General features: G+C 43.4%; 1 protein-coding gene across 2 annotated transcripts in view; it reads right to left on the reverse strand.

Annotated features, from left to right (window-relative positions):
- The window catches only part of TMCO4 (transmembrane and coiled-coil domains 4), a 38,040-nt gene that overhangs the window by 5,683 nt on the left and 8,225 nt on the right, over positions 1–24,132 (reverse strand). Inside the window, exons 4-13 of one of the 2 annotated variants that reach the window (XM_051637514.1) lie at positions 23,078–23,105; positions 20,948–21,080; positions 18,304–18,401; positions 17,470–17,613; positions 16,381–16,500; positions 14,220–14,384; positions 13,562–13,698; positions 12,046–12,130; positions 9,016–9,133; positions 6,219–6,336 (exon numbers count right to left, since the gene is read on the reverse strand). In XM_051637514.1, coding sequence (XP_051493474.1) covers positions 6,219–6,336; positions 9,016–9,133; positions 12,046–12,130; positions 13,562–13,698; positions 14,220–14,384; positions 16,381–16,500; positions 17,470–17,613; positions 18,304–18,401; positions 20,948–21,080; positions 23,078–23,105 — 1,146 coding nt within the window. The remainder of the gene's footprint in view (positions 1–6,218; positions 6,337–9,015; positions 9,134–12,045; positions 12,131–13,561; positions 13,699–14,219; positions 14,385–16,380; positions 16,501–17,469; positions 17,614–18,303; positions 18,402–20,947; positions 21,081–23,077; positions 23,106–24,132) is intronic. The other variant, XM_051637515.1, reaches the window with a different exon arrangement.

Consider the following 24,132-nt stretch of genomic DNA (forward strand, 5'->3'; position numbering starts at 1 on the left):
GAGAACCTGAGCGCAGCCCCGTGCTGGGAAATGAACCACCAGCCAGTCTGGGGGGAGAACTGGGAAAGAAGGGGAGAAACTGAAATGCCACCATTGCTTTCCAAAAAAACCCATAGAATGCCTTGGGCTGGAAGGGACCTCTAAAGATTATCTAGTCGAACCTCCCTACAATAAGCAGGGACATCTCCAACTAGACCAGATTGCTCAGAGCCCCATCAAGCCTGACCTTCAATGTCTCCAGGGATGGGGCCTCACCACCTCTTTAGGCAGCCTGTTCCAGTGATCCACCACCCTCATATTAAAGAACTTTTTCCTAATGTCCAACCTAAATCTACCCTATTCTAGCTTAAAACCATCACCCCTTGTCCTATCATTACATGCCCTGGTGAACAGCTCTTTCCCAGCCTTCTTATAGGGCCCTTTCAGGCACTTGGAGGTGCTCTAAGGTCCCCCCAGGGTCTTCTCTTCTCCAGGCTGAACAACCCCAACTCCCTCCAGCCCTTGGATCATTTTGGTTGCCCTCCTCTGGAGACGCTCCAACGGCTCCACATCCTTCTTGTGTTGGGGGCTCCAGAGCTGGACACAGCACTTCAGGTGAGGTCTCCCCAGGGCAGACTAGAGGGGCAGAATCACCTTTCTCCCTCTGCTGGCCACACTTCTCTTGATGCAGCCCAGGATGCAGTTGGCCTTCTGGGCTGCAATTGCAAATTGGTGGCTTATGTCCAGCCTTTCATCCATCCATCCATCCATCCATCCATCCATCCATCCATCCATCCATCCTCAGTTTTGGATACTGCCACCAAAGCCATACAGCCCTCCTCTTCCAGATGGTGGCCAAGACTGATGGATTTTAGGACTGCTGAGCTCTGCCAGGTTCTCACTCAAAACACAACCACCTCTGCCAAGCTGGCAGGCTCCCCTGGTCACAATTATTCCCACATGTCAGTGTAAGCCTTGATTCAGAGTGCTGGGTGTTTCTTGCATGAGAGAGGGCATTCAGCCCAGCAGAAAATGTCCTCTCTGTTTTTCACAGTTTTCTGAAAGCAAAGATCTAACCCAGGCTGGGGAATGTGGCTGGACCTGGGAGGGACAATTCCCATAGTAAGAACGTGAAGAACATCAAACAAACCTTGAAAGAGGTCGTGGCTTAATGAAGTTAAGATAGAAATAAAATTCTTCTGTTTGGGTTCTTCAGAAAGAATGTTTTCCAAAAGTGAGGACAGTGAACACATCTCCTAATTCAGAAGCTGGAATTTGAATGGATTGATGAAAAAATATGAACTTGCCATATGCAGCAAGTCCTGCCTTGCACTGAAGGTACATCCTGAGCATCAGGAGTCCTGGGGCCTCAGAGGAAAAGAGATCCCCAAAAATAAAGACTGGATTGATATATTGAACTGGAGTGTTTCTAAAAATTAGCTTAGGGGACCCAAATGCCTGACACTGTGAACTACACTAGTGACCCAAAATATCTGCTCTATTGGCCAAGCCAGGATTGAGAAGAATTTTTCCAGAGTCCAGATGAAGACACTGAGGTAAGATGCAGTCTCCATAACCAGGATGGTGTAACAGGACCTGCCTGCAGCAGAAGACAACTCCTTCCCTGGAACAGCCTGATCACCTTTCCTCTCCCCATCCTGCTCCAGGAATACACAAGATTTGGCAGCTGAAATGTCACCATCTTTGTGGCTTTCAAACCAGTTTCTCTGTTCCACAAAACAAGATCACTTTGGGTTAACTGAGGGAATTTTCACCCTCTTTGGGGACAATGACCTGCTCTCAGTTTATCCATCCCTTAATCTCCTTTATGAGCTGAGGGTAATAACATATCTGGGCATTTGGGAAATTCAGTAGCTATGGAGCAGGGCAACATCTCTGCTTAGCAATGTGATCTCCTACCAATCCATCCCACATTTAAGACCTTCTGGTGTGTCTGGGGCAGAGCTACATCCAGCCAATATCAATAATAGACACTGTTGTAAGTGCAGAATCTCACACACATGAGCTGAATCTGTGCCCCAGGAGGAAACCTCATGTACACAATGTGTCAGCTAAGTCAGCCTTCCCCTTCATTAACGCTTTTAATTGGATGCTGCAAATGAATTTGCTTGCTGTGTTAGCTGAAGGGGTCAGAACCAAAGCTCCTCAACTGAGCACAGAAATTATACAGAATTATCAATTGTGTTCCAACATAAGACAGGAAACAGAAAGATGAATTCTCTGTCCTCAGTTCACCTTCCTGGGCTTTGTGCAGCTACTCCACAGAAGCAAAGATTATTAACACTACTCAGGGAAAACTCCCACTGCTTTTGCTGGCAGTTTTGCTCCAGGAAGGTCTGTGTGATGGGAACAGCTTCTTGCAAAGCCAACAGCTTCAAACCACTGCAAACCTGCCAAGAATAGAGGCTGGCTTTGCAAGAACAGCCTGATTTTCAAATGGAAGGTGCTTTCATGTGTGAAGTGCAAGAGAAAAAAAAAACTGTTAAAGGTGGTAAGTGGTGCAAATTGTTATGCTCCAGGGGAGAGAGATGTCAAAACTTTGCTGGTTACTCAAGTGGAACAGCAAATTTCATCTGTCAAATTGTATTAGATGTAAACAGAAACAACCTGTGAATCTTTTCTGAAATGTGGCACTGGGTAATCTCAGAAAACATGAGATTACCCAGAAATCCAGCCTTGAATTCAGCCAGGGTGGGTACTCAAAGAGATGGTGTGGAAATGATGCTCAGATTTCAGGCACAGTGGAGGGAAGGGGAGGAAATGCCTTCTATCCATCTGCAGGAAGGCCACAGTGCCAGGGCACCACACTGATCCTAAGTAGCTGTGCCTGTGTGAGCTCTGAAATGAGGAATAAAGGCTCTAGGAAATGGTTCTCTCTGCCTTTTAGAAGCAGCTGAATATCCCCAAAGAGAACATCAAGCTCAAGCCAAACCTCTGTGTTGCAGCCAGGAGGGACATCAGCCTTTCAGGTTTTTTTGTCTGCCACAGAGCAAATACAAACTGCAAGCTGTAAATGGCTCGAGATTCTTTGCCTTCCCTTGGAGTGGGAATACTAGGTCCCTCTTCTGGGAAAGCTTTTGGAAAGAGAGATCAGTTATTTTTGGTTTTTAATCACTGACACAGGGAGAGCTTTCCCACTTCTTAGTTACAGCAGCAAAGAAAAGGAGAGGAAAAAAGCTTCTAGGGTGTCTCAGAGGGAAAAAAAGCAAAGGTGTGATACAGATGATTCCCAAAAGCAGCTCTGCTGTTTTGCCTTCCATTGTGCAGAGGTGCTGCAGGAGCTGAAGGTGGCTGTGAAATCCACCAGAGTACCATGGATCTTTGGTCTGTGGGTTCTGGAGCATGGCTCTGGAGCTCCAGGTATCTCCATGAGGTTCACTCTCCTCTAGTGTGGCAAGTGTTGAAGGGCAGGTTGGATGGGGCTTGGAGCAACCTGGTCCGGTGGGAGGTGTCCCTGCCCATGCAGGGGGGTGGATCTAGATGATCTTTAAGGTCCCTTCCAACCCAAATCATTCCATGATTCTATGATTTCCAGGAATTTGTGAGCCCCAGCAGCAGGCTGGCAGCTGCCACCCAGACAATGTTTTGATGAAGATTAAGAAAAGGAGAATTCAGCTGCCATGGCAAGGTTGGGAAAGGGAGGAGTTTCAAAGTTACTGCAAAACTTAATCATAATGTGAACATCTTTAAGACACTTTCACATTGGAATATCAAGAGAACTTCAGCAATAATGATCTACTAGACTCCCAGCTGTGTATTCCAGCTGCCCCCAAGTCCACCCCTGGTTCCTGGTGCAGTCAAACTGCCCAGACCAACTCAAGCACCTGCTCTTGGCTTGGGAGCCTCCCTGAAAATGCTCTGCCTACCTTCTGGCTCTGAGCACTTCTGGAATATTCAAATGTTCATGCAAAATGTAATCTACAACAAACAGCAATCAGTCTAATACGCTACAGCTCAATTACTGCCTTGGTTTCTCTAACAGGTGCTGTCAAATAAATCTCCTGAATAAATAAGTCCCACTGTAACCTTTAGAAAGGCTTTTATATCTGCATTTGCTGAGTGGGAGGACATTTTTCTCTCAGTTTTTTTACTATCAAGTCAGATAAAAAACACACTAATCAAGAGAGACGTGCACCAAGTGCCTTGGAGGTGAACTCCTGTTTACACTGAGGTCTCCTCCACACACTTCAGGATTCTGATGCTACCACAGCAAAGAGAACCAAGCCCTTTGGATCCAGTCTGGTTTTCATCATGGATGGACTGGGAGAAGCCTAAAATACTGAGGCTGCCTGCATCAGATTGTCACACACCTTTGCATCATCTGTTTTATTCTTCTATCCCAGTTTGGCCTTTCTTATTCCTGGCAGGAGACTCCCAGGGACATCCAGCAAGGTGGAGACTCACAGGGCATCTATCTGAAGGTCCCCATTTATAGCAAATATCTCTGTATACATTTCTGTTATATTCCTCTTTTTTTGCAGCAAAACCTGGTCTAGTGGGAGGTGTCCCTGCCCATGCAGAGGGGTTGTATTAACATGATCTCTAAGGTCCCTTCCAACCCAAACCATTCTATTATTTGATTCTATGATAAAATCCATCTTTGCTTTCTTCCCCCTTCAAAAAACAGTGCCCCTGAATATGTCCTTCCCCATTCTTGCTCCTTATCACATTTCAAATGTCCATCAAAATGCACCGTGGGGTTTTTTTTCATAAAGAAAAAATGGATCAAGAGAATCACTCCTGTTTAATTTAGGTTCTTCCCCCTGCAGGGGGTTGCTTTCCCCCCCTCTCCTGAGATGCTCTGCAGTAAGATGAAGCAAGTGAAAGTGTCAGCTCATTCTGAGATGAGAACAGCACTGGGATTGTCTATTGGCATCAGGCAGCAGGGATACAGATGCACAACAACAGAAGATTAGCAGATAGTGGCTCTGTAACCATTACTCTTTTAGCTGGAATGTAAATACTGCTCCTCTGGGGCAGCAACAGAGAGGCTGCTGTGAGCCAGGCAGGATCAAGCCTGCAGGACTCCAGGGGGTTTCAAAGTTCAGGAAGCAGAAGGTCAGCAGAAAGAGGTTCTCTGAAGTCACAGAGAGGAGAGCAACACAGACTGAACAGAACAGTCACCCCAGTGCCACCACTGCTTGACATCTTTGGCCATTTTTCTTTTCATGCCTGTTACAGATGTCACTGCTCAGAAGAGCCTGGTGGCACCAGTGAAAAAAGGGATGTGGGAGCATGTGGGAAAGCTAACCAAGGAGATGCAAAGATACAAGGGCAGCTACAGTGCTGGCCCATGCTGAAAAGCCTCTGCTACACCACTTCCTTCTGGGAAGCCCATCTTTTGTGCTGCAGTGTCTCTGGTTTCTTTGTGCAGCATGAAACCCTGTGTTTCCTGGCATAGCTCAGTTCTAATGAATGAAATGAGCTAGTAACAGTTGGGTATTTAGAGGCTCAGCAGGCTGGTGTTCCAAAAGATCTGGAAGCACTCCATGATACTCTGTGGAAGAGCTCACTTGTGGGTGAAGATAAGGCACTGAGGTCATTAGTTTGCTTAAGGTAACTGAGTTGAATATTGCTGGACATATAATGATATGAGACCAGATAGCTTTGAGGAAACTGAGTGTCTACCAGCCATCCAGGGGAATAATTTCTCACTTCCTGGAGATCTGCACTCCAAAAAGGCAGCAGCCCAGGTCTGGACTTACCAAACCAGCCATCAGTATCTCAGAGCTGCTGTGATTACAGCCTGATTCCTGCATCACACGTCAGTGCAGCCCCAGGGACCAAGGTACAAGGCTTGTCACCCTGCCCCAGAGTGAACCTGAGCAGTGCTGGAGGCTCCACCAAGATAAGATTGCAGGTGGCATCTGTTCCACAGCCATGTGTTTGAGCTCCAGGTTTCCCAGCTGCTGATCCTACCTCCCTGCTGATCCAGGGCCTGGAAGACAGCAAGGTCTTTCTTGGAGAACAATCTGTCTCCAGTATGAGACCTTTCAGAACCAAGAAAACCCAAATATATCCAACAGGAGAGGCAAATTCTCATTACGTTGGTGGGCCAACAAAATCCATAGTGAAGTCTGAATTGAGAGTTATTTCAAAGAAAGGAAAGAGGGGCAGTGTACATAGAGGTGCTCTCTGCAGTATCCCATCTTCCCCTAATCAATCAGTGTGAGGTTACAGTGCTGGATAAAACTGGTAATTTAAGTAGTAGAACTTACTACAGATGAAAGGTCCATGTTTTCCATCCTCCTGTCATCCAAGTCCACTGGCTGGAGGCCTGCAACGTTGATCTGGACAGCAGAGGTTCTGTATACAAACCTCAGCAGCCAGTCCTCCCTAGGAGCAGAGCAGAAGAAGAGTGGGAATCAATCCTGTTGCCAAAGCAAAACAATGTGTGACTGCTCAGACCAGGAGGAGAGCAGGAGGGCTGGGGATGTCTGGACCAAGACCTGCTGCAGCTTTGTCTGATGTAGGAATCAGAGCAGCTGCTGAATTCAAGGCAGCTTCCTGAGCCACAGTGGTGTAAGTCAGAATTGAATCCTGATTCATGAGGTGCAGGCTCATGACATGCAGCAGGTTGGAAAATCTGACCCTTCTATTGATTTCTGTAGTTGCTGAGAGACTGCAATGCATTCCCATGTTTAATATTTTTATCTACCTAATAGGTAGAAGTCCTCCAGCCTGTAGACAGCTGTGAACATGATGGTGCCTACAATTCCAGTGTTGCTGACAGAAATATCGACTGTGAAGCTCCTCAGAGTGCTCCTGATTTATGGGTACTGTATAAATAATGGTTTCAGTGACAGGACTGGGAAGAGCTCGTTCCCACCATAAAGGATCTCCGTAACTCACTGTGACAGTTTCAGGGTAGACTGGAGCAAGATGAGAGAAGAGGATGTGTCCTTTGGACATACACAACCTCTTCTATGCATAAAACTTGGGCACTTAAGTGCCACTACACTCTACAGAGTGGATTTAAGTTGGATGCAAGTGGTATTTGTGCCCATTTCTGGCTGCTGCTGTTCACTCCAAAAGGGTCTGTGTTACATTTTTTTAAGTCTCTGCAAAATCTTTGCAAGGCATCTGTGCTGGGTTTCTTCAAAAACTGAGCCAGTCTAACTAATTTGTAACCCTGCTGTGAAATCAGATGGGACAGCTCTGACAGTTGGTTTTCACTCTCCATGTGCTTTCAGACTTCTAAGCTGAAGGAGACAAGCTATAGTGGACTGAAACTCAAAAAATTTGGCCCAAATCTGATGGTGCAGGAAATCTATTCAATGTAATTAATCTGACCTAAACTGAGTTACTCCTCGAGTGACAGAACAAGGCCACAATCGGTGGAAGAGACCAGAGAAATCAGAATCAGGTGAGTTCTTACCACAAAATGTTTGTATAACCCTTCTCTCATATCTAATATCCTCACATAAATTCTCCGTATCTCTCAGTTCCCCCCTCTAGCTGCTCCTCCATAACTGAATAACCCTCAAATTCAGCATCTGAGGGCAAAGTATAGAACCAGAGTAGTGAAATATTTCCTGACAGTCTCCTCACCTGCTTCTTCCTACTTGTGAGCAACAAGCTACAATTTCTACATCATTTTTCATTCAACATTCAAGACCTGGGCTTGTCCAAGCAGAGACCCCCCAGATTACTGCACACAGAGGGGCACGAACACATGTAGTATCTTATTCCAACATGCAGGCTTTGAAACTATAACAAGAACACTTTTTTTTAATATTCTAGGAAATGAATCCACTAAGCTTTTTAAAGTGAAATTGATTTTTGTATAACATGGGGAGGAATGATATTTGCCAGGGTAAATTCAACCTTATCCAACACTTGCTATCATTTCTGGCTTCTTGCAGGAATGCAGCAGCACTCCCAGGGAGGCAGCAATTGCTTTTTCCTTATGTCCCATGAAGAAATCCTGTAACTGCTGTGCACATCCAGCATCCATAAAACCTCCTGTGATCCAAAAAGGATAAAAGTAACAATTTTCAGCCTCACTGACAGATAGGATTAATATAAATATGTGTGTATGGAAAATACCAACAGCATTTTAACTGTTCTTGGCCTGAGGGCTCACTCCTTTATAAGCTGTCTTGACTTGCAGCTACATGTTCTTTGCTCATCTTCTTGCCTGGTTATTTCTCAATTTATTATTTTCCCAAGCTCTTAGTCTTCCCTACTTCATTCCTTCATTTTAATTTCCCCTCTTACTGATTGTGCTGGTAAGCAGTGTTCTTGGCGCAATTATATTCTAATACACAGTCATTAGATTTGATGCTGTCACTTGAATTCATAATAGCTTTTGTAAGATGGTTTCAGCTGTTCCATGCCTCTGAATCTCTCTCTTCTCACCCAGCAGCTCCCACAACTCTGCAGTTGTCTCTGCAGTTTTAAAAGGCTGATATTTGGTTTCAAGGTAACCTTTCCATTACATCACATCCTTGGTGAATCTGCTACAGTTTTTCCAGCTACACTTCCTCTTTAAGTGAAACATCTTGCTCACATGGACCAGAAAGTGAGATATGAAAAATTTCCATTTTGTTTGAGCTCCTTCCCCCCACACTGCAATTTCCACATCTTGTTGTTCCCCAAGTGAATTGTGTCTCAAAGCTTTTATAGCTTTTCATTCACATTCACTAACTGTCAGTGAACTTAACAGCTGTATTTACAATCCTTTACCTAAAGCTGATATTTAAGGGGTCTAAAGGATATGTCAAATGATGATCACAAACCCAGTGACCCAGCTTTGAGCTGCAAGGGTGATTTAACAGTGACACCACACCAAGAAGAGCCAGAGCAGCCTTCAGATGTCTCCTCAGGATTGTCACCTCCCCTTAATCTGAGGGAGAGACCTCCAGAGGGAAGAGGCTCTGGCACTGCTGTCTCTGAATCAATGTACTCACCAGCTGAACAAATACTTACAAAATGTTTCAAAGGGATAAATGTAGGAAAATAATTTCAAAGTGACTCTAGGACATCAAAGCAGGGGACTGAGCATGTACAAACCTGCAGTAACCATTTATGATTCTGCCTGACACCACTTTCCTGATAGCTTTCCAGTGCTTAGCTTCTCCTGCCACTGGAGCTCCCAGTAAAACCACATCTTCAATGATCCCTTGAGAGTCTAAGGGTGAAAGGAAAACAGCTCAGGTTTAGAAGACAGATCAGAAAATGGATCTTTCCATGTACATGAAGGAGGGGTATGTCCAGATGTGTACTACAGAAAAGTCACCATTTCTGTGGTTTAAATTTTAAAGACAGAAACAATGGGAAGGAGAATCTTAAACAGATTTTTGCATAAATGTTCAGCAGTTCCAGCCGGAGGCAGTAAATGTGAAAATTATAGTTCCTGAGGCAGTGATGATGGCAAGAGGGAGCAGTGGCCTGGTCTCTGTCCAGAAAGATGCAGTTCAAGCAGCAAACCTGTGGAAAGCTCAGTTGAAATAATGATTGAATGAGAAATATTTGCGCTCTGCTACTTGCCTAAACTCTTAAAAAATATACTAATATATGTTCATAAAGCTTTGTAAAGAGAGATCAAGCACCTGATGCCTAAATTTCACCTAAAGTGAAAGTGAGAATGAGTGCATACCACATCAAATTGTGACAGGGAGGTGCTGCCTGGCTGGACTTTTTAAATGTAAATCAATAGGTTTCCTTTCCCTGATAACAGTAAACAACCTGCAGTGCCTGCATCCTTCCCTGCTGTGTAAATCCCAGCACCCTGACAACAATCCAAAAGAGTTCTGGTGGCATTAATTGTTACTGCAAAGCTAATTTTGCACCAGTCAAGAGAACAGCAAAGAGCAAGTCAATTTTGTTAGTGTAATCTGAGAGCAATAAAGTCCAGCCTTGTGAACAGGGAGCTGGTTACAACCAAGGTACTAAATTCCGTGGCCAACTGAATAAACAAACCATTCACTCATGAGGATTCCAAACATTTGGGCAAGGTATTGGAAGCTTTTGTTTCTCCAGTCCTTTGTACAGCTCATTTCTTGTTCAGAACAAAAATGTTTAGCTGAAAAATACTCCTGTTGAGAGAGGGGAGCAGAAACCTGAGAACAGATCACTGGCATGAATAGCTGCTGACACTCTTGATTAATTAAATGTATTTCACAGTCTGAAAATATTTTATATGCTGAAGAACAATAAAGGCTCCACAAGCAGGAGGGGAAAAAAAAGGAATTACTGATGGACAACAATTAAAAACTACAAGATTATTTGTCCAGAAAAGGTGTGGAAGATACAAGCTGATCCAGAGGCCATAACCAGTCCCTGGGAGCTGGGTTTGCTGTGCCTTTGGGATACAACTCACTGGGCACAGAAGAAAACATCCCTTCACCTCGGTCCTCACTGAGGGTTTCAGAGGTGGTAACAGCCATTAGCAGGTTTCATTAGTTTACACTTCTTAGTTACTAAAATGCATGGGAACTGTGAGGAAGAAACAGACCAATGTGCTTCCCATGCAGTAAATTGTCTCTGACATTACTGCATCTTCTGCTATAAAGCCATTTTCTGGAAACCTACTAAGCTCTGACTTCCGGACTCATTTGGGATTAAGTACATCCCAAAGGTTACTTAATTGCTTTGCTGAAGAGTATTTTAAGAGTTTCTGCCATGGTGTTTCACAGGATAATCCACACTTAGTTATTTGTCCTTGGAAATGCCACTGCCATCTGGATACAAACAGCCTGCATGACAAGGCCTTGTCTTCCCTTCGTGTGAGACATCCAAGTCCAAGCCCAGATCAGTCTCAGATGTCCCAGGTCCCAGCTCCATTCCTTCTGTGGCTTGCTCTGGAATGTGCATGTGAAGAGCGCCTTGGCAATCTGCACTAAACATGCTGCTTTTCATCTCCCAAAGAGCTCAGCTTTCATAATTCAATTAAGGAACTGAAAAATTAGTGTACAGTGGGGAGCTGCTATGATACATAATTATGATGCTTGGATTTCTTTAGAATGGCAGCCAGCCTTAAAGACCCCTAATGATTTCCTTTCACGTATTACTTAGCTACAGTGTCACGTTATTCCAGCAAGAGGCTGCAGATCATTAAATAAAAAGGCTGAAAATATCTCAACCCCTGGCTTCCTTGGGACACAAAAAGAGTAGATCTAGGGCCAGATTAGGATCTGGGTTCTGGCTTCAGTCTAACTCCATTTGGACCATTCTGGGTTTGATTAGATTTGTTTGGAGAACAGGATTCCTGTATTTGAGGACTTGTGTCTTAAACCAGGAGTGAAGTTCTGGCACACGGCTGTCAACAGAAGGAATGCTGACCTTCTCCATCCTCACTTGGCTCTATTCCCACCTTCTTGGACTTTATGAAACATTTTCCTTTATAAAGTTCCTTATTTATTAGTGATTCTTTGTGAGGCTAAATGGTTAATGAATTAAATTAGCTACGTAGGGGGGAAGGCAGGCTGCACACACACACACACTCACTACTGACTCGGCTCCAAGATGTGATTTACATCAACTGATCATAATTATTTGATTCTTTTCTTTCTAAATTAAAAATAGAATATATTAATAAACAGCACCACAACGGGTAATAAATTGACAGATGGTTCTCTACTTGACTTTGGGGGAAAATTACCCTGAAAATAGCAGATGACAATGGTGTTTCAGTGACTTAAATGGAAGGGAGGATGGAGGGAGGCAGATACAATAGCTATAGGGAGCTCCCAATAAAGGCAAAGCTTCCTCTGCCAAGATCCCAGTGGTGAGTGGGCCGCTCAGACTGGTCTGGCAGTCAAATGTCACAAAATGTCAAGTTGTTGTTCACAAACCGGAGAGCAAACTGACACCCTGGAGCACCTGGAGTGAAGAGAGTGGCTTTACGCCACTGAACTGGTGGAAATGACAGCAGAATTTGGCTCCAAATGGATTTCAAAACCTTTTTCTTTTGGGTTTCTGTCCTATCCTAAAAGACTCGAGCTCTATTCCAGAAGAACTCCAGAACTCCTCCTCTGGGAAGAAAAATTGCTCTAACAGTGAGGAAAATAAAGGAAGAAAATGTTAGAAGGTGAATTTTACCTTTTTCTTGAGCCATTTCCTGCAGGCAGAAATAAATTACTCTTGCACCCAAACTGAAGCCAATCAGTGAGACAGGTCGTTTGCCCTAAGGAAGAAGGGAAGGAGACACCACCATCAAAATGTGTTCCAGACCTAGAGAGACTGGCCACAGGATCCCCCAACCCTGACACCCAAAGAACTTATGCTGGTGTATGATCTTTCAAACATTTAACTTGGTTGATTTCAAAGAGATTCTGCATCCTCAAAACTGCCCAGTTCAATGTAAAAAAAATTCTGCATATCTGAGTATTTTGTTATTTTTTTGATGTTCAGAAAATCAATGGAAATAATTTAATGATCAGAAGTTACAACCAAGCAGGTATTTCCAACAGAAACAAAACAGACGCTGTCATTGGTTTAAAATGTCCAAATCAAGGCCTAATTCAAGGAACAACATTTTCCTAGAAATGTCTCAATACACAGAAGCAGAAGCTGTAATACAAAAATCTTGACTTAAGACTGAGTGACAGCAGCAGGGTGTGGCTGCTTAAAAAAACAGGGGTAAGCTTTTATTTTTAATAACCTAATGAGATTTTCTAAAAGATTAAAGGGAGCCCAGTCTCAACAACCATGAAAAATGGTCTTTGTGTTAACTGGGGAGCAGGTGGACTCCCTAGACAACACACTGACTTGTTTTAGATGCTCCAGCACATTGGAATATGTGTTTTCACAATGCTGAATGCTTAAAAGGCAGTAAAAAATGCCCCCAAGCATGAAATAAAAGTTTATTGCCCTTCCTGGGATTGTATTTTTATGAGAAATCAAGTTTGTTTCTACTCTGCTGTTTCACATGGTTATTTATGACAAGCAGCTCCCAGAGGGCTCCTCTGGAATAGATCCTGGGCTTGTGTGCCTGCAAGACAAAGACGTGGCCAGCAGAAGAGACCCCTCCATGCCAGAGAGAGCCCAGCCAGGAATTTCTTGGGGCAAAACCCTCTGTTTTTTAATAACATCTATCACTTCTTTCAGCTACCAGCCCATTCCACTTCTCTGTAGGCAAAGCCATGGCTCACAGTGCATCTCCTGCTGCATGGTCTGCTCCTATATTGTTTTCCTGGGGCATCTTCATTATCAGGGAATATTTTAACCCTGTATTCTCTTCCCTTTTTGACCTATCTTTACTTTTTGTTCTCAAATTTCCACCAGGTGAGCTGGCCTGGCTGTTCTGTGACATGATCAAGCCACTTGTCATTTATCACCTAGATCTCCTTTTCTTCCATTAGAAAACCTTTAGGTTAGATGGGATGAATCTTTAGCAGGAATTCTCTGATTTCCTTGGGACTTCCTATTTTTCCCCAAAGAACCAGATACATGCTGGTCACCTTCATACAGAATTTATTAATTTTTCAGTTTATCATTTGTTTTCTTCTCCCTGGAAAGATAGAACTTGATAGTTAACTAGCATGCCTATAAAACTTGACCTCCATGGGTCAAATCCTTTCCAGACATTATTCCTGGTTACCTTCTAGGCCATTACCTGCTGTCGACTGAGCAGGATGTGTGCCAGGTGTTTTCCAACCTCAGCAGAACGATGGAGACACACTCCCCAGGGGTTGTCAATTACACTGGCCACAGTCAGGAGTGAAGCTGGCCAAGTCAAGGCTGTCACAATACCTGCCACATGCAAAGCAAACAGTACAGTCAAGGATCTGGGTTCCTCTTAGGAAACATCAAAAGCAAGGCAGTTCAGTGAAGTTAAAAGCTAAAGCTTTTGTCATTTCCAGCTCTTCTTTCTCAAGAGCTGATCTGAGGAATGTTTTGCTAGACTAAAGATAAGAAAAAATCTGATGTTCTGACACAGAGGGACACAGACATTCCACATGAACGTAACCTGCACGTCAGAGGTTTCTGTCAGGCAGTGGAACTGTAATAACAGAGAAAGAAACAATCACACACAAAGGAAGGTGTTTGCAGCTGTAATTTTAAAAGAATGAGTCAATGACACAAACAGCAATCCAGGAGGGGAAATCTAAATCACTGGTGGGCCAGAGAAGTTTCTCACGACTCTTCTGTGCCAAAACTGCCAAGGGAGGAGCCTTCTCAGAAATCTTCCTTGTTTTGGGAAGCTCATTTAAACAGCCACCAACAGTCAAACTGCGTAAGAGCCACCTAAGCAGATCTGAGACCATTCTCACCTGACAAGACAGTGAATTTTAGGGCTTCCTGAGCCATCATGCTCACAAAACCATTCAGCAGGGAATCTAAGGCATTGCCAAGCTCCATCAGGTACTTGGTTTCCCAGGCCAGGCAGTACTGCTCGCTGGAGTGCAACATGCTGCTCCATGGTGCTGTGAAGCTCCCTGAGAAAAGTTGCAAAGGTGGAATTTATGTGCAGAGAAAACACAACAGTGGCTGATTCCTGGCAAGATGAGTCCACCAGAGAATCAGAGAAGAACTGGCAGGATACTGGAATGTACCAATATAACAAGGAATTACAGTTTAAACTACTGTGAGATTTAGATTCCATGTTACTGTTGATTCACAATAAATTTGGGCTTTGTTGATAATCCTGCAGCTTTAGCTGCCTTGGCACAGTGTCTGCAGTGTGGACAGGCTCAGATTTCATGACCTGTTCAGTTGCCTCAAAGACTACCAAGACAGATGGACATTAACACTAATTATGTCAGGTACTGAGGACATTCCTCTTATCATCATACATCAAGCCCAGTCCTGCAGCTCCATCTTCTCATGCAGACCAAAGGAGAGCCTGGCTTGAGAAGGATGAAGTGCTGAATGGACTGAGTTCAGTGGGACCAGAAGCACAGAAAAGAGGAAAAAATTGGTCAAAATCTTATCACAGAGCATCTCCTCAGCATTTCAGTTAGATGAGCAAGGATTGCAGTAATGGCTCTGTCTGAAAACAAGGATCTCCACTTGCAGATCCAGACTGCAATTATTTTCACTTGTCATCTAGCCTCGTTAAGACACTTCAGTCTAATTTTTTCCCTCCAGGTGCTAATGAAAAGCAGTGCCTGGATGCTTGAGAGATAATGGATAATTTTCTATTTACAAGTCTAATTTTTTGGCTGAAAAAACCAATTTTTAAGCTGTACTCTTTCCTGTTTGTAGCGTAGCTTGTACAAGTGGCCAGGAGGGGCCTGGCAAGGCTATTATTAGCAGATGGACTCTGAAAGGCAGAGTAGAATTTTCATTTTAATTAACTGAAGCCCTTCCCACCCTGTTCCTTCCCCAAACGATGCAGGGCAGGTTGAGGCATGAGAGAGTCCATGCTAGATAATACCACAATATCCTGTCAGGTTTATGAATGTACAGACAGGCAGCTCAAAAACCATAAATCCTGTAAAAATCCTGTCCTCAGTCCCTCTGTTTCAAGGAGTCATGGAAGTGTGTAGACAGACACAGCTGTAAGGAGGAAAATGGATGACAATTCCAGTTTTGCTTTTTTAAACATGATAGTAGATTGCTAGTTATGGAAGAAGAATGTGTGTAATTTGTAACTCCCTTTTAAGGGCAAACAGACACAAAAAGGTTCCTGAGGGGACACACTTGTCTTTGTAACAGTGCCTGGGAGCCCTCCAAGCCCAAGGGTTTGGGGCCCTGGCAAGTAGATTAGGAGAAAAGCCAAGGCACAGGACTGCAAAGTGAAAATAACCTTCCCCTGACAGCAAGCTGCAACCTAGCAAGCAACAGGCTAGAGACATCCTTTTGCATTAATAATATCCAGTGTTAATTATGATCCTTCTGAATAAATTGGCAGCTGTTCAGTCAGGGTGCTGAACACATCAGCAGACAGTTGACATATTTTACATGACAGGCTATACTGGAAACTAAAATGCTACAGACCTTTCAAGGTTGCTGCCTGTAAGTTCACCTCCTGAGTGCTGAGCTTAACAGGATTTGCTTGACAGAACTTTCTTGCCAATAAACTTCATTAGTTGGCAGATACCAAGGAAGAAAAAAGATACTATTTTCTGTTAATTGCTGGAGGATAAACATAATGTCTCAGAGATAGGTGAGACACTTTGTACTACTGCTGGAAATCATCCACCCCAAACAAAACCTTTCCTAGCAAAGGCAGACAGCATTTATTAACAAAAACCATCTGCTGTGATTACTATCAATCTGCTTACCACTACCAATTCCCTGCCCTCTCCTCTATTTTGATTGGGACTGCAGATTGGGTTACAAAATCTTACACTGAGAGTCAGTTGGTTTTAGTTACCAGGCTATTCAAGTGTGGGGAAGACAGGATGCTAGAAGAGCACAAACCCTGCCTGGAGTGAAACACAGACACAGCTCTCCAGGCTCTTGTCTGCCTCCTCATCTTGTTCTTACCATATTTGCCTGTGCAGAGCCATCCGGTAATTGCTATGGTGATATGAAGCTGCCTTCCTTCAGTAAGTGGGAGGAATTCAAACTCTTCTATGGCTCCCACACGCTTCTTCATCTTGTATCCTACCCACAGCAAGGCAGAAACACAAGACAGAAATCACACAGCAAGGACAGACTCTGCTAACAGTAGAAGTTCCTAAGAATTTACTTGGGTAATTTGGAAAGGGATTTTTTTCCTTTCCAAAACCCTCAGGCGGTCCATGCATTATTTAAGAGCTTGGTATGGAGCCAGCTTGATCCTTCTGAGTTTGTGTGATCTGAGGGAATCCCAGCAGAATTCCCTCAGAATTGTTGCAGCAGACATCAGCTGGAAGAGCTGCTGCTCTTCATGGCAGCACCTTCCACAGCAAGCTTCCATTTCCTTACCCAGCCACACACCAACTATTCTTTTCCTACTTGGTCATCGGGGGCTACACAGCATCTTAACCAGCATTGAAATACAAATGTCACAACTGTAAGATTACACCTCAAGCTGCTTAGTCATGAGCTCTGCATTAGCAGACATGACTTCCCCAGTGTAAGAAGGACATGGAGCTCTTGGAGAGAGCCCAAAGGAGGCCATGGAGATGATCCAAGGCTGGAGCCGCTCTGCTCTGGAGACAGGCTGGGAGAGCTGGGGTGAGCCTGGAGAAGAGAAGGCTCCAGGGAGACCTTAGAGCACCTTCCAGTGCCTGAAGGGGCTCCAGGAAAGCTGGGCAGGGACTTCAGACAAGGGCAAGGAGTGAGAGGACAAGGGGGAATGGATTAAAACTGGAAGAGGGAGATTTAGGTTGGACATGAGGAGGAAATTCTTCACTATGAGGGTGGTGAGACCCTGGCCCAGGTTGCCCAGGGAAGCTGTGGCTGCCCCATCCCTGGAGGTGTTGAAGGGCAGGTTGGATGGGGCTTGGAGCAACCTGGGCTGGTGGGAGGTGTCCCTGCCCATGCAGGGGGTTGGATCTAGATGATCTTGAAGGTCCCTTCCAACCCAAACCATTCCATGATTCTGTGATCCTGTGCCTCAGTACTGAGCACTGTGTGTCTCTCCCTTACCAGTAAGTCCAGCTCCAGCTGCTCCAAAGAGTGATGCCATGACAGCAATCCCCGCAGTGGAACCTAAGGTAGCTGCTCCAGCACTTCCAATGATAGCAGCAGCTCCTGCAGCAACCAGAGGGGCAGCAAGACCCCCTGTCAAGCCTGACGATGCAAGAAATGATATCACTAAATTATTATCACTTACAAAATCCAGGCAGTCATTGCCCTGTGCTGCGTGAATCCTGCTAAGGCTCCTAAGAGAGAACAAATGTTGGGTTTTTTTCCATCACCAACACAGGGGCTTTCTGAGATCCTCCCCAGGCCCTACATCTCTGCACAGGTTCTTTGACTGATTTCAGTAAAAATGAAGAATAATTTAAAAGTGAAAAGAAGGATGTGTGGTAGCCTGGGGTGAACAATGCCCTGTTTGCTTAGGAAACATTGATCTGGTCTCGCACTATTTTGAATTTAGATTTGAAGATCTGATCACCTTATAACACAAGGGCAAAAGAGGAGAAAGCATTTTTTAAGGGTGATGACCTCAGTTTAATATTTCCCCCAGCCAGTGAAGGTACACTGGAATAACCTTTCCAGCTAATTCTTTCAGTTTTATTTTTCTGTGGTGGAAAATACTTTCCTTGGACTGGGGGTCTCTTCTGCTGGTTGTGGGTTTTGGGGTGGGTTTTTTTGGTGTCTGAAGTGACATCCTACTTTCAGCCTGGTAAAATTAGAGTTTGGGCTAAAAGGTGTAATGGCTTCTGTTGCTGAATGTGTAGTTCATACACCTTCCCCTCTGCCCCCAGTGCTGTGCATGTAATTCAGGAGTCTCCAGAATGCCCAGGGCAGCCTCACCAATCACTGTTCCTCCTCCAACAGTGGCCAAACCAATCAGCAGGCATCTCTTCAGCTTTTTGCTTCTTTCCTTCTTTTTTCTGGATACTTCTGCAGTTCTGTGGGGGGATTAGGAGCAGAAAAACTGATGGAAAAAAAGCCTGAGGGATACCAGTGCTGCATCACCATCTGCTTGGATTCTCCTCAGTATAATTTCCCTACTGGGAACAGTAAAAAGTAACATGCAGGTGTGGACTGTGACAACACACTCAGATTTATGAGCATGGACATAAACCCACAGATTTAATCTGAAACTATTTAATTGCTGACAAAAGCCAACAGATGTTACTTACTTGGAAAACCCTTCCTAATAAGGCTGAAGCTTGTAAAAAAAAAAGAAACAAGAAGTCAAAAAGCACTTCAATAACTATTTACTGCCCATCTGTCTTACAAAACCTGCAAGAAAGCTAAGTGGAAATGGGGGAAAGTGTTTGAAACAAAGGGAATAAGGGGTAATTTGTGCTAACAGAGAGATGGAATCAAACTGTTTTCCAACAACAGTATATATATATTCAGCTGCTTTCTAATTGCACCTCACAACAGAAGAATATAATAAGTATTAAACACAGTCATTAGTTCATTTGTCTGTGTGCATTTCAGCTACATTTTAACAAGCTTATCAGAAATAGGTAAATAAACTACAAGGCACAAATGTCACTTATTAGGAACTGCTTTTGGCTTCTCTCCACTGTCTTGGGTTTCTCTCTTACCAGAAATACTTCCCACTTCAGAGGAAAGTGCAAGAAACAGAGGATACGGGAATAAGTTGTTGACAGAGGAATGTTCGTCCCAGCCTGCTTACACAGCAGTTAATGTGGGCCTTGAAACATAAGAGTTTATCTTGCTTCCAAACTTGGATATTTTCCCACTTAAATCCTAGCTTAATTGTGGATTTTCATTATGCAGATAATTGCCTAATCCTTCCCGGAACCCCCTAAGAGCAACTCTAATTTTGATAAAGACAATTTGAGATGAATCCCAAACAATGTGCAGCTTTGTCAAACACAGCAGAAGGAGAATGAAGCACAGTGGGTGAAATCCCTGCACTGCTGGGAGTCAATGGCAGAATTCCCACCAACTCACACACTCTCTCCACAGAGATCCTCCAAAAAAGCAGGGTGTTACCTTCTGCAGCAGCCAATGGAGCTGTCTGCTGAGAAGAAGAGTGCAGGATATGCAGGAGTTTGTGTGTGCAGTCATCAATCTGAATGCCTGGTTTTGGAAAAATTCCTCCTGGAGTTTCTCAAATACATGCTGCAGTCTGACTGTTAATAGCTGTGTTGGCAATATCAAGCAGTTTCTGTTCTAGAGGGTTCATTGCTTTTGTAGCCAATGTGCTGTTGTCTTGGGCCGAAAATGGTGACATTGGGAGAGCTGAAATATGACTAGAATCATGATTCTCTGATTCTCTGATCCTTGGGCAAAGAACAAGATTGAAGTCCATGGCTTTTGCCTCACCAGCTATGCACAGCCCCCACTGACCTGGCTACAACCTCATGCCTGTAAGTAGGCAGTGTTATTTTCTGCTCACTATATTTTTGGGTTGTGCCACAGGAGCCACAATCTGGCTGGTACAGAATTAGTATCTTTGCAGGTGACACCCCATTCTCAGCACCATTGTCTTTCTCCACTCAAGGCCCAGGATAGAGTTTATTTCCACAAGCCACAGCAAAACAGTCTTCATTAATACCAACCCTTGCTCCTGCATACCAAACAGTGTCCTGTTTAGCAGTGCATGATCTTTGAGATTATTTTTACTTTCCCTTTTTACAGTGTGCTATAAAGTTAAGCTTTGTTCAAATGAACTTCTAACTGAAAGATACCCATCACATGCTGAACACCCTGGTAACATCTGAACTGCTCTGTGTCAGGGACATTGATTAAAGGCTTTATTAGCACCTGGGTTAATCTCATAACCTATTTGCTGAGTTGACAGATAAAAATATTAAACGGTCCCTTGAAAGTCCACTATGGGCATGTTTACCTCCTTACAATTGCTTAATCTTCACACAATTCCTGCCTGATAAGTGGAATGTAAAACCACTACATTTCTTTTGGCTGTTTCACATCTAGGAAATGGTAATTAAGAGAATTAATCTTATATTCATAACACAGAACTTGAAGTCACTCCCGTAAGGATCTCAAGATGTAGACTGTTGCCCTCAAGACCTACCTCCAATAGGAGTTAGACAGGATGCAGAAGATAGATCCATAGAAAATGAGCAGCTGAGGATCTAATCCTGAAATGTATAGGAACTTGGTTCTGCAAGAGGCAGTTCTATCTGAAGAATATTGGGCCAAATGATAAGAGACATGAGATCTTTGTGATGTATTTAAGCATAATCTACAGTCTCAGAGAGGCAACAAGGAACAAGGAAGTGAAGCAGTTCAGCCCAAGCAGCCTTTGCCAGCTTGTAAGGTTGGGTCTCAGCTCTGGTTTTAAGAGTGTTGTGAGGGCTCTGCAACCCTAATTAAGCCATAAATGATTACACTAAGAGCCATGGGGGGAATGATCAGAGACTGGACTTAGGCATAAGTAATTACTGCTAAACTTTCCAGCACCAGCAGTGTTTTTTCATCCCATAGTCAACCCAAATGTTCTTACTCAGCCTCTTCCACCTTTTGTTCCCTCAGGCTCTCAAGCAGAGATTCCTCCAGGGCTTCCAGCTCCTCCAGGGGGATTTTCAGCAACCAGGTGATGTGGCAGATCAACACCCTTGCTCGAGCATCATAGTACCCTTAAACACAGGGAAGCCCAAGAAATCAATCAGTGCTTGTCACACCAGATGAAACATCAAGTCGTGCACCCAGCTGTGCTGGAGGAACACGTCACCCTCAGGCACAGCTCCTTCCCTCAGGCCCTCTTCATCTTCCATCTACCTGAAGGCAACTCCTATTATCTAGAGAAGAGTGAGATAAATGGAAAAACCTTTACCCATGCAAACCTCATCCTGTGAACCGTCACTCCACTAGGTAATTGCCTTTTATAGCAGAAAAAGGATCTCAAAGCCTTTGGTCTTTATCCTCTGTGAGAGAGGCCTTCTGGCTCTGGGAAGGATGCATCTTTATTCTCAACAGGGAAATGCAGCAGCAAGACCAGATCTAACTGGAAATATCAAACATATATATATATATATATATGTGTGCGTGTGTGTGACATGACACGGTACATCTCAACTATGCAGCAATGAAAGACATGGTATCTTGTAAAAATGCACCTCCAGGCAAAAGCTTTATATTCAGCTTATCTTTTTGGCAGCAGGAGGGACTCTGGAGATTAAAACTACACACCAGCTCACCTAGCAGCATCACAGATCATTGTTTGCATTTCTACTTCACTGCTGGAGATGCAGGAGTGGACAGTGCACTCAGACAACAGGAACAGGAGAAACAATTACTCCTGAGCTTATAAGCAGGTGTTCTTAAAGGAAAAACATTTAAAACTGAATGGATTTTAAATTATTTGTGCCTACTCTTGCTTTTTAAATGCATTTCTTTCAGAGGCACCTGCTGCTTGCTGATGGTAGGCTTTTGTAAAAGGTTCTTGGTGCACTCTGGGATGAAAAATGCAACTGTTTTTCTAGGAGGGGTGAAGATACCAGCAAGATCCAACTACAGGGCCTGTTTCTGATTCCCACTGCACGTAGATCAAGCACGGCCCTTGGCAATCTTTTGTTGATTTATTTATTGCCACCATTACCAAGATACCGAATTACTTTTGTGGGCTTTAATGAGGCCACTTCTAAAATCTGTCTTCAGTTGAGAAATCAGGATAGTGTTTATCTTCACTTCATCCCTGACATGTACCACGTCTTGCAAGCCCAAGCAGGTGTTTTAATGAGCAGCCCCTTTGCTTCCTGTCTGCTAAGACACAACTTTGCTTTCTCTTTAGCCAGCTTGGCACTAAGTCAGTGAAGCTTGAAAATATATTTCTTTTCAATTCCAGCTTAGCAAAATAAGCAGTTTTGCAATAACTGACTTGTCATTTTTCCATTCAAAATAAAGCAAAGAAGAAAAAATGGTACTTTGTTCTGCAGGGAAACAGGCTAATCAGCAACCAGCAAGTTCTTTCCTGTGAGAACAAGTTAAAACATAAAGATTTAAAAAATGAAAGCAGGGGCATAAAAAAGGTTTATTTTAGAAATGAGCATTTTGTTCAGTAGGAAGTCTTTATTTCAGTATTTTTATCAGACTAATCCATGTTATGGATTGTAAACCAGGAAACTGTTCTATGCATAATACATTCTATTAGTAAAATCACCTTTATTTATAATAGGTTTCACAGGACACTCTGGAATTTATTCCCTGATTATTTATGTTTTTTTCTTTTTAGGCAACTGCAAAAAAAATTGCTAGGCTGAGATTTTTGTAACAGCTTCACTGCCTTCCCAAAGGAAGAGGTGGCCTGCAGCCCTGGAAACACCAGAGAAAAAACACTCCACTTTAATTACTTCACTTCAGAAATTTTCTACATACCAATACCTGCATGCCAATACCTGATGTGAAGGTAAGGAGGTGATCAGTTGTTCAATTTTTAACAGGTATTTTATTAATAATTCCTAATGTAATAGTTGCTTTTCCTGCAGTGGATGCAGAGAAAGAATGTGCTGCTTTTATTATAAAGGAAGCTAAGATAAAATAGGATGATAGCTTCAGCTTTTTTGAGGATTTTAAAGTATCAGACATAAACTCACCTACATTATTCTTACAAAGAAGAAATGCTATATGAACTTACCATCTCTAAGACAGAAGGATAGAAGGTCCTAAAATAGGGGAAAAAGAAAAGAATATTCAAGTTTAAAATTACGATGTATGCCTGGAGATACCAAAATGGAGGCATCAAAACCCACTGGGCTATAACTTCAGTACTGCAGCATGTCAGTTCATGAACACAGGAAGCCAGCAAGGCAGCACAGAGCAAACCCAGATGTTTCCAGTACAAGATTCTCCATATGCAGGTGCAAACAGCTGTAGAGAAGCACATAATGCTTGGGATATGCTGAAGCATCCCGTATTTTTTGTTACCAGCCATCCTGTTGTAATTATCAAAGCACCATGATTACAATGGACTTCAAAGTTTGGAGAAACAGGGCTTCTCCTACCACTCAAATGCCTTCTGCTCACTATACATCCACATATACTGTTTATTTTCAACCTAAGTAACAGGTTTCAGTGCTGCTCGCATGGACCAGTGGCTCTTATTTTCTTTGGAATTCTGGGAATTCACAGCTCTAGGTAAGGCTTGAACTGGCGTGAAGTTCTTTTGGATTAAGTGCTCAAAAATAGAAAACTCAGAATTTATGGCCATCTGTCAAGACTGAGGGACCTGACTTCTGTGTTGGCTCTTCACCACTAAAAAAAAATCAGAAAAGCAGGTCAATGCAATAGATGGTTTCTCTGGACAAATCCATGAAAAAAAGGCCAGTGTTTTTACTGCTGTGTTCTCCTCTTTTATTGTCACTGGATAGATTTTAAGTTCTTCGTGTAACTACAGCACTAAGCACTAGCTCAGTGTAGCTACTTCCCTCTCCTACACACAAATAAAGCAGAGCTGAATTTTACAGGGAATTCTTCTGCCCTTTGAAAGCACAAAAAATGCAGCCAATAATGTAGGATGCTGCCAAAGAGTTTATCATTATTAGTCCCATAAGCAACTAGGCAAAATTTGTATTGTAAAAATGTCTCTGATCTTTTCCCAGCTGCACAAGAAGTGCAGAACAGAGAACAAGCCATGCCTAACCAACTCCTACTAGAAAAGGGGCAAACTGTAAATATTATCCAAGCAAAAGT

The sequence above is a fragment of the Apus apus genome, chromosome 20, assembly GCF_020740795.1.
Source record: "Apus apus isolate bApuApu2 chromosome 20, bApuApu2.pri.cur, whole genome shotgun sequence".
Lineage (NCBI taxonomy): Eukaryota > Metazoa > Chordata > Aves > Apodiformes > Apodidae > Apus > Apus apus.